At 44.7% G+C, this 11,091-nt stretch overlaps 1 protein-coding gene across 5 annotated transcripts; it reads right to left on the bottom strand.

Annotated features, from left to right (window-relative positions):
- Positions 1–1,432: 1,432 nt before the first annotated feature.
- LOC109876698 (cyclin-T2) lies at positions 1,433–8,177 on the bottom strand. Of its 5 annotated transcripts, none has more exons than XM_031816241.1 (7): positions 7,647–8,177; positions 7,485–7,545; positions 6,835–6,897; positions 6,589–6,634; positions 4,909–5,072; positions 4,217–4,287; positions 1,433–4,046 (listed from the first exon to the last, which is right to left on the bottom strand). In XM_031816241.1, the coding sequence occupies exons 1-7, from the start codon at positions 7,791–7,793 to the stop codon at positions 2,931–2,933; spliced, it is 1,668 nt and encodes a 555-aa protein (XP_031672101.1). In that variant the 5' UTR covers positions 7,794–8,177; the 3' UTR covers positions 1,433–2,930. The 5 variants fall into 5 exon arrangements, with proteins under 5 accessions (XP_031672101.1, XP_031672100.1, XP_031672104.1 ...); XM_031816240.1 differs by having other exon boundaries at positions 4,193–4,287; positions 7,647–8,176; XM_031816244.1 differs by lacking the exon at positions 7,485–7,545 and having other exon boundaries at positions 7,647–7,775.
- Positions 8,178–11,091: the final 2,914 nt, after the last annotated feature.

The raw sequence follows: 11,091 nt of genomic DNA on the forward strand, positions 1-11,091 counted from the left end.
AGGAGCATCAAACTCATCACCTTGCTCTTTCACCATCTCGGTGAATTTCATCTGTAGCATAACTGCATGCTTTCCGACGAGAAGTACTTCATACTTCGATATGATAGTTACTATACCAATATTTGCGCATAAAATCGTTTCCACCGACATTTCTCGCATAATACCGAAACAAATAGATTTCACCTTGTCTTGGGTATTTTGTTTACCGACAAATGTTCCATTTGCATTAGATCTGTCATTACATGTTTGATCAGACACATTAGTCACATAATAAAATATTGGATCATGGAAACCTGGTTAGAGATTGAAATAAATTGTTCACTTTTGCACATAGCTACAGCTAATAAGACTAGTTAGTTCCGTTAAGTGTTGGCAGCGGCACGCCAAGACCCTTCTCTCTCTTGACATAACTCTACAATAATACATTGCAACTATGGAATCCATATTAAGAAGTCCCTTAGTTTTCAGACGAAAGAGACTTCCTGATATATGCGGTCGGGGAGGAGTAGGCAAAGGTCGACTGGTTTGTTCTGGTCAATATTATTATTGTATTTTTTATTTAATTAGGCAAGTCAGTTAAGAACAAATTCTTATCTACAATGACGCCCCCGGACAATGCTGGGCCAATTGTGCGCCGCCCAATGGGCTTCCCAATCATGGCCGGATGTGAAACAGGGACTGTAGTGAGATGCAGTGCCTTATACCGCTGCGCCACTCGGGAGCCGCGATATATTTTAATCTTTCAAAAGATCTGATTGGTCAAAAGACCAAATCTATCTCAAGGCCATCAGACTGTTAAACAGCCACCACTAACATTGAGTGGCTACTGCCAACACACTGTCAATGCCACTGACTCTACTCAAGCCACTTTAATCATGGGAATTGATGGGAAATGATGTAAATATATCACTAGCCACTTTAAACAATGCTACCTTATATAATGTTACTTACCCTACATTATTCATCTCATATGCATACGTAGATACTGTACTCTATATCATCGACTGCATCCTTATGTAATACATGTATCACTAGCCACTTTAACTATGCCACTTGGTTTACATACTCATCTCATATGTATATACTGTACTCAATATCATCTACTGTATCTTGCCTATGCTGCTCTGTACCATCACTCATTCATATATCTTTATGTACATATTCTTTATCCCCTTACACTGTGTATAAGACAGTTTTTTTGGGAATTGTTACTTAGATCACTTGTTCGTTATTACTGCATTGTCGGAACTAGAAGCACAAGCATTTCGCTACACTCGCATTAACATCTGCTAACCATGTGTATGTGACAAATAAATTTGATTTGGTCTTTTTGCCAGACCAAGTGATGACAACTAATCAATGATTGAACAGCACCACCCAGTGGATGTATGTGGTAGCACAATTAACCATTATAAAATACACAAGACCATGATGTGTTTGTGTGTAAAAACGACAGTTTTACACGTTTATTTGGGTTCCCAGTACACATATTAAGGATTTGTTCAATAGTGTCCGCTTTAGGACCTCCTAATACACTGTTATGGCAGAATAGAATGTGTGGTCTGAGGGTGTAACAAGTCAACCGACTAGCTAGTTATAACTCAGAACTGCAGTCCTATATACAATCACCTCTAGAGATCTTTTCATAGGATGGCGGTTGGTTAATTAGACATTAATCAAAATTGAAGAATAGCAACTTGTTGACGACTTGTTACAATCACAAGGCTTTTTGTAAATATGCCGAGATATCTTTTTAAATGCACTTCACAGCAGATATAACGTAAACTTCTTTTATAGCTCTAGAATAATCTGCCGTACGTTTTACAGGCACAGCCTTTGGCATCCACTTAGTTGGACAGTAGACAGCATATGGTCCAGTCCCCAATCAACCCCTAGACCCTAAGTACTTGAGATCCCACAAGCGCATAAGGATGTCTCTCTCAAAACGGCACACTATACCCTATGTAGTACACTACTTTCGATCAGGACCCAGTGTTTTTCCCAGCTGGGAACTTTGCGGGCCCTGGTCAAAAAGTAGTGTCCTACATAGGGAATAGGGTGCCATTTTGGATACACACATAGGGTCTATGAGGTGTTGATCTGGGAAAGGGCCTTGGTATGTCCTCTGACTAGCCATGTGTGATGAGTTGGATTGCGTGTCCTCCGATTAGAAGACAAGCACACTGAAACAGCCTCTACAGTCAGATAGATGCTGTACTTCTGCAGCCTTCAACCAACAACATGACAGAAGTTATACATCTCTACAGATACAGGTATTACGCCAAGAGAGGAAGATTTATTTCGTTCTTTATATCAAAAAATGTTTCAAGACCTGAGTATTTCAAGGAATAAGGTTGTTTCTTAACATACAAAAACGTACACGCATTTACGTGGACACTGAACCGCCACCAGGCTGCTATCTTCCCTTATGTGATTGAAACATGCACATCATTAATAACAAATAACTAATAAAAACGCAGACTTCTCTTTATCTCTCCCTTAAAAGAACAGAATTAAAAATCTGGAATTTTGTCAATCACAGAACCAGTGAATGTGGCTCCCGGGTTTTTTTTAGCAAGCAGACAAGTAGCATTACAGCACTGTGTATATATCATGTTGTGGACATTTCTGAAGATCCTTAAAGCATCAGTAATTATTACCGTGTGTGGACAGGACTGACTGACTGACTGGGTGGGTGACGAAGTTACTTTCACATAACTTCAAAGTTATAAAATCATGTTTTACTTGTTTTAAATCATAAAAAACTTTTTTTCCAGAATTATTTTATCTCTATCCAACAACTCCTGCCAAGCCTACTATCCAGATTAGTTTGTCCAGTCTTGCCAACTCAAATGTCAAGCCAAACATATTTGGACGGAGTTGGCAAGAGAGCCAAACAGCCTGCACCCAGGCTAAACGACTGTCTGAATTTACAGGTTCATTCCCTGGGCACTTAGCAGAGAGTCCAGCATGTCAAAAGTGTCTTTGTAGTCGGTGTGTTGGCCGTTAGACCCCAGCACTCCATTTGACCCCTCCGGGCCACCGTGGTGTCTCTCCACAGTCCTCGGGCCACCACCACCGTCCGAAGAGTAGTGGGAGGAGCCTCCGGCCCCTTTGGAACTCCTGCTGCTCTTAGCAGAGTGGTGGTGGTTGTTATGACTACTGACGTCAGGGTTGGCCCGTTTCCTGGAGGAGGAACTGGAGCCCCCTAGGTCGCTACCATGGCCCCCGAGGACTCTGAGTGCCAGGGCGGGGTCGATGGCCCCTCGGCCGTTCCCGCTGAGGGAATAGGGGTGCGAGTGGCCGTGCTTGGGGTGTCTGCTGGGGCCAGAGTGGTCTTTGTACTTCTCTTTGCCCTGTGGGACACCAACATGGCCGCCCTGGTCCCTCTCAGCTGATACTTTGATTCTCATCTTTAGCTCCTCGTTGCTGGCCGCAACGCCATTCTCAACCGCCGAAGCCTGTGGTGGGAGACCTCGTGTCTTTTTAGAGCTGGCCTTGTCCCTCCTGCTGTCCCCGTGCTGGGAGACACCCTGCCCAGGCTGGGAGCGTCTTTTATGGGACTGGTGGTGAGGGAGGGCGGGGGACTGGTACATGTCCACACCGCTCTGCTCCTCTCGGACACCGTTCTGCATGGTCTGCAGGTCTGCCGCCTGTTTCTCTCTGTACTTATCCAGGGAGAGTTTCTGTGGGGGCCGGGTGAAGGGCGAGGGGTTATTGGGTAGGGCCTGTGGGTGCTTGCCTGCACTGGCCGTTTTGTGTTCGTGTTTGCCTGATGGGTACTTTGAAGGGATGGCTTGAGGAAGAAAGGCAAGGCCCTGGTCCAGCCCCAGCAGCTCAGCGTGGTCCCCAGCCAGGGCCTGGTAGGGAGGGAACGGGATAGACATGTCGTCTAGTGAAGCCATCTCCCCAGAGTCTGACAGAGACGAAGAGAAGAATGAGTTGCTGCCGGCCACACCGGTGATGCCGTCCAATGAGGAGGTCCCTTGGAAGGAGGTGTCGCCCGTTTGACTGTCCATCTTGGGCTTCTTGGCAGCTTGTGTGGCCTGGAATAGCGATGTGGTGAAATTCAGTTAACAAAAGGGCAACACCAAACAATTCCACACCCAAATGTCAGTCAATATCATTCAGAAAACCAATCTGATGAAACAGTGAAGTAGTAGCTACTAGGGCTAAATGCTGAAACACTTACACCAGTTGTGAGAGCAGAACCTACCCTCCAGTTACGTATCCTTTTCAGCCTGCTGGGCGTCTTCTCCAGAATCTGCAGGAATTCATTGGTCAGCTCTACATCGGACACAAAGACAACTATTAGAACCCTGAAGGAAGTGATGGTTCAGCTCTACATCGGACACAAAGACAACTATTAGAACCCTGAAGGAAGTGATGGTTCAGCTCTACATCGGACACAAAGACAACTATTAGAACCCTGAAGGAAGTGATGGTTCAGCTCTACATCAGACACAATGACAACTATTAGAACCCTGAAGGAAGTGATGGTTCAGCTCTACATCGGACACAAAGACAACTATTAGAACCCTGAAGGAAGTGATGGTTCAGCTCTACGTCAGACACAAAGACAACTATTAGAACCCTGAAGGAAGTGATGGTTCAGCTCTACGTCAGACAAAGACAACTATTAGAACCCTGAAGGAAGTGATGGTTCAGCTCTACGTCAGACACAAAGACAACTATTAGAACCCTGAAGGAAGTGATGGTTCAGCTCTACGTCAGACAAAGACAACTCAGTCGGAATAAACAAGAAATACTAAACAGAGGGTGGAATTCCACTATAGAATCCCGAAGGTCTTGGGTTCAACACCTTCAATCAAGTGTTCCCAATTTCCCCCTACGAGGGTGGAATTCCACTGTCCTTAAAATTAAAATCAAAACACAAATGTTTCTGACCGTCCAGCAGTGTGAGCGTGACGGTGCGGTCCAGATACTCCCACCAGTGTTTCCCATCAGTGGAGACCGGGATCTCCCAGTTGGACCATTTACAGGCCAGGTGGATGCAGACGCAGGCGATGACTGTGGGCTTGTGCTGCAGGCAGAACGTGGTGAGGTGGAGGCTGTCGGAGGGAAGACCACAGAGGAGACACCCGTTAGCTACAGTTCTAGGGTTGGAATACAGGACATTAGCACTATCCCTGGGACATGGCTGAAGTCCCATATGGAACTGGTTTTCAAACCTTTCCCCGGGAAATCCCAGACGTTTCACAATTCTATTGCAGCCCTGAACTAGAGCACGGATTCACCTAATCAAGGACTTGTTGACAAGTTGAATCACCTAATCAAGGACTTGACGATTAGTTGACAAGTTGAATCAGGTGTGCTAGTTGTGGAAGGGCTGGGGGTCCCCGGGGAGAGGTTTGAACATCTCTATGGTGTCTCCAGACTAGAGCCATGTCTCTGGTCTAATAAAGCTCAGAGTGCAGCTGATCTGCATGCATACAGTCCATATTATAATACTGCCTTCATATTCCAGACTGTTGAGAGAGTGAGTGGCAGAGGCACGTACCACGGTGGTTTTCTATGATGGATGATCGTGGCTGTTTCTCTTACCATTTCATACAGAATCTTACCTTAGAAAACTGATACATTGAGGACAACCTAGACGGTAAACTTGTTCTTTGAGAGTACTGAGCATTTTATTGGGATCAAGCTCGTTTCCTAGAGATAATTGATGTCCACCATCCACCTGCTGTGTTCCAGTCCAGCCTGTCAAGTTATGCCATCTCACTCATACCTTTGCCAACTTTCTTTTTAAAATGTCCCTTTTCAAAATGGTTCAATCGTCTTGCATTGCAAAAATCTGGGCAATACATTCATTATGGAAGTAGCCTTTTGACCGTGTAAAAAACTAACATTTTTTTGCCCTCTGTCCAGACATTGTATACTGCTGTTGATAGGATAGCAAAATTATTCATCTAAGTCAGGGCAAGTACAGTTACTAAAATTACATTTAGGAAAATAATGAACTGTAATGTTTATATTCTACTATGGTAAAGAAGAGGATACCTATAGCATACAAGTCATTCATATATTAGAGAGAATTATGGATGATCATTTTACTACTGGAGTATTAGGTGTGTCAATTATCACTAAGAATTAGCTTGTTACCCTTGTGTGTGTGTGTATATATATATATATATATATATCTATCTATTTATCAAACATAAAGCAAGAAAAAACTAAAGGTTATTAATACTTACCGGGACAGATGCTATAGTTTACATCTTTTCACTGATCTTTAGTGGCAAGCTATATTCAGGCTACCAATTGTGTTTTAGGAAGGAGGAGACATATGCACTCTGGAGCAACCAAACGGTCAGTGAGGACAGTCTACAGCACAACCAACACGTTCACATTGTGCATTCAACCCCTATGTGCCAACACTGAGCCCTTGTACAATACACCGCACTGCTGCAGCCTGGCTGGCTGTCCGGTACCGCCCCTAGGGGTTTACCAGAAACCTGCCTGGCGCAAAGAGGGCGTTGGACACTGGAAGGGGGACCTGCCAGTACAGGAAGCTATAGTGTGCCATCACAGTGCAACATAGTGGGGGAGCGGGGTCAGGATAACAACCTGTTGGTAGCCATGAAATAGGAAGTCTGTGCCAAATCCTTGCTTGCTGTAATAGAAGGAAGAGAGGGGTCAAAGGTTAGCTCGGAATCTCAGACAAGCACTGGAATTAAATCAAATGAAAACATTTTTGAACTGGTTACTACACACAGGAGAGGTTTAATAAAAGTACACGTGTCTGTGTCGGGGTGTGTGTGTCAAAGATGAGAGAGGGTGATAAGATGGAAAGACACAGGAAGAAGGCTGTACCTCGCACTAGCTGGGAACATCTCACAACATCAGTGTGAGGATGTTCAATCGTTATTTCAAAACCTGAAAACAATGGAATGGAACATGATTAGACATTCCAGAGCCCACTGGCCATCCAGATGCAAATTAACCAACAAGTACCACGACTACGTCCCAAATGGCACCCCATTCCCTTTATAGTGCACTACTTTAGACCAGGGCCCACTGGGAAAGTGCACTACTGTAGACCAGGGCCCACTAGGGTAGCGCACTACTTTAGGCCAAGGCCCACTGGGAAAGTGCACTACTTTAGACCAGGGCCCACTAGGGTAGTGCACTACTTTAGACCAGGGCCCACTATGGTAGTGCACTACTTTAGACCAGGGCCCACTGGGGTAGTGCACTACTTTAGACCAGAGCCCACTGCGGTAGTGCAATACTTTAGACCAGGGCCCACTGGGATAGTGCACTTCTTTAGACCAGGGCCCACTGGGATAGTGCACTTCTTTAGACCAGGGCCCACTGGGATAGTGCACTACTTTAGACCAGACCCCACTGGGGTAGTGCCCTTGTACAATAAAAGCATTTTACTGTGTGTAAAGCATAGGGTGCCCTTTGGGATGCAGCCCATGAAGTTTCCATGTATCATCCATCTATAGACAGATCCTTACCTAGCGTCTGCAGTACTATCGTTTCTAGTATCACCAGCTCCTGAGCTTGCTGATGGTAGGCCTAAAGTTCAACAGATTTCATATTTGTAATGTGTCTCTCTCTCAGTATCACCATGACAAGAGATCCACATCACAACACCCAGGTACAGAGGCCTCACTTACATTACTCTTGGTGTCTAGTGGGGCATCCTGGGGGTTAACGCAGGCGTGGGCCACTTTGATGACATGTTCAAGCTTCCTGGGTTGTTCCTCCACCTTCGCAGCCAAGAACAAGGTTGTTTGGGAGATGATCTGTAGAAATAAAGACATTAAGGTTGGGCGGTATCCAGGTTTTCATATCGTCCTACCGTCCTTCACTCATCCCAGGATTTACGGTATTATAGGCTTAATGCACAAGGGTGCGCCATAAAACTGGGTGAAAACGCCTATTGGAAGTCTTACCAGAATGCTAACATACTGAGCACAAGTAATAGAGAGGCTGCTAGCTAAATATGCTATCGAGCACAAAACATATTGTTTTCTTCAAAAACAGACAGTCCAGCTCAAAGTTATACATATACAGGAAGGGGCTACTGAGGAGCGGCAGGTGGACCGGTGGTTAGAGAGGTGGACTAGTAACCGAAAGGTTGTGGTTAAGAGAGGTGGACTAGTAACCGAAAGGTTGTGGTTAGAGAGGTGGACTAGTAACCGAAAGGTTATGGTTAGAGAGGTGGACTAGTAACAGAAAGGTTGTGGTTAGAGCGGTGGACTAGTAACCGAAAGGTTGTGGTTAGAGGTGGACTAGTAACAGAAAGGTTGTGGTTAGAGAGGTGGACTAGTAACCGAAAGGTTATGGTTAGAGAGGTGGACTAGTAACAGAAAGGTTGTGGTTAGAGAGGTGGACTAGTAACCGAAAGGTTATGGTTAGAGAGGTGGACTAGTAACCGAAAGGTTGTGGTTAGAGCGGTGGACTAGTAACAGAAAGGTTATGGTTAGAGAGGTGGACTAGTAACCGAAAGGTTATGGTTAGAGAGGTGGACTAGTAACCGGAAGGTTATGGTTAGAGAGGTGGACTAGTAACCGGAAGGTTGCAAGTTCAAATCCCTGAGCTGACAAGGTAAAAATCTGTCGTTCTGCCCCTGAACAAGGCAGTTAACCCACTGTTCCTAGGCTGTCATTGTAAATAAGAGTTTGTTCTTAACGGACTTGCCTAGTTAAATATTTTTTTTTAATGTAAAGTCATTTTTGGTGAGTTTGTACATTTACAAGGGAATGTTAGACATTGTGCAACTGAACAATACTGGTTGTGGAGCAGCATGTGTACACGCTATGCATGTGTGGAGTATGGAGTCGCTAGGCCAACGGGCCTGCCTGCTCTGAGATGATAGGGGAGAAGCAGACGGGCCCAGAACGGAGAGGAAAACAGAAGGATTTGTTTTTTATTTCACCTTTATTTAACCAGGTAGGCTAGTTGAGAACAAGTTCTCATTTACAACTGCGACCCGGCCAAGATAAAGCATAGCAGTTCGACACATACAACAACAGAGTTAAACATGGAATAAACTAAACATATAGTCAATAATACAGTAGAACAAAATAAATAATATACAGTGAGTGCAAATGAGGTAAGATAAGGGAGGTATGGCAAAGAATAGGCCATGGTGGTGAAGTAATTACAATACAGCAATTAAACACTGGAATGGTAGATGTGCAGAAGATGAATGTGCAAGTAGAGATACTGGGGTGCAAAGGAGCAAGATAAATAAATACAGTATGGGGATGAGGTAGTTGTATGGGGCTATTTACAGATGGGCTATGTACAGGTGCAGTGATCTGTGAGCTGCTCTGACAGCTGGTGCTTAAAGCTAGTGAAGGAGATATGAGTCTCCAGCTTCAGTGATTTTTGCAGTTCGTTCCAGTCATTGGCAGCAGAGAACTGGAAGGAAAGGCGGCCAAAGGAGGAATTGGCTTTGGGGGTGACCAGTGAAATATACCTACTGGAGAGCATGCTACAGGCGGGTGCTGCTATGGTGATCAGTGAGCTGAGATAAGGCGGGGCTTTACCTAACAGAGACTTGTAGATGACCTGGAGCCAGTGGGTTTGGCGACGAGTATGAAGCCAGGGCCAGCCAACGAGAGCGTACAGGTCGCAGTGGTGGGTAGTGTAAAGGGGCTTTGGTGACAAAGCTGGCACATGGCACTGTGATAAACTCTACTCAACAAATTGGATGCAGTCTTGGAGGCTATTTTATAAATGACATCGCCAAAGTCGAGGATCGGTAGGATGGTCAGTTTTTACGAGGGTGTTTGGCAGCATGAGTGGATGCTTTGTTGCGAAATAGGAAGCCGCTTCTAGATTTAATTTTGGATTGGCGATGCTTAATGTGAGTCTGGAAGAAGAGTTTACAGCCTAACCAGACACCTAAGTATTTGTAGTTGTCCACATACTCTAAGTCAGAACTGTCCAGAGCAGTGATGCTGGATGGGCGGGCAGGTGCAGGCAGTGATCGGTTGAAGAGCATGCATTTAGTTTTCCTTGCATTTAAGAGCAGTTGGAAGCCACGGAAGGAGAGTTGTATGGCAATGAAGCTGGCTGGAGGTTAGTTAACAAAGTGTCCAAACAAGGGCCAAAAGTATACAGAATGGTGTCATCTGCTTAGAGGTGGATCAGAAATCACCAGCAGCAAGAGCGACATCATTGACGTATACAGAGAAGAGTCGGCCCGAGAATTGAACCCTGTGGTACCCCTATAGAGACTGCCAGAGGTCCGGGCAACAGGCTCTCCGATCAAGCTGCAGTGGCAGCTGTACAGCTAACTCATCCAAGGCTTTGACACCTCAAATACCACTACGACAGTGCTCGTCCTAATATTTATATATTTCTTAATTCCATAATTTTACATGTGTGTATTGTTGTGAATTGTTAGATACTACTGCAGTGTTGGAGCTAGGAACACAAGCATTTCACTACACCCGCAATAACATCTGCTAAATATGTGACCAATAAAATGTGATTTGATTGATGAGAATTCACACATTATCAGCAGACAGCGCTCTGACTGATGTGTAGTTACTTTTCTATGACACTTTTCTCTATGTAGCCAGCCTACTTCTCTCTGGTAAAACGCCAGATTAACTGGCTACATTCTTTCTATGATAAAACAGAAATATGATGGCCATGCATCGTTTCTCAAAAAAATACATAGCTTTTAAATTGTAAGCTCATTTAGCCTACTTGTGTGGCTGCCAGCCAAATAGCATTGCAATTCTGTCGTCATCAGATAAAAATATGCTTATTTTCTGCCGAATGTGTTGTATTTTCTGTGAAGAAAAACTATAGTTGCACATCCCCGATCACTCTACTGAGGCAAAACACACTTGACTTTCAATATAAACACAACCTCTGTCAATACACAGTTGGATTCACCTGCTCCCACTTTCCCCAGTGTTGCTATTTACAAAACATGTGACTAGCTCAACTGTTCTGGGGAACTATGGTAGGAACTAGTGTAGGTAGTACAATGTGGCTCAGCTGGTAGAACATGGAGCTTACAACGCCAGGGTTGTGGGTTCGATTCTCACAGGGACCAGTATGAAAATGTGTGCTTACTACTTACTGTAAGTCGCT

This window comes from Oncorhynchus kisutch, unplaced genomic scaffold (genome assembly GCF_002021735.2).
Source record: "Oncorhynchus kisutch isolate 150728-3 unplaced genomic scaffold, Okis_V2 scaffold768, whole genome shotgun sequence".
Classification (NCBI taxonomy): Eukaryota; Metazoa; Chordata; class Actinopteri; order Salmoniformes; family Salmonidae; genus Oncorhynchus; species Oncorhynchus kisutch.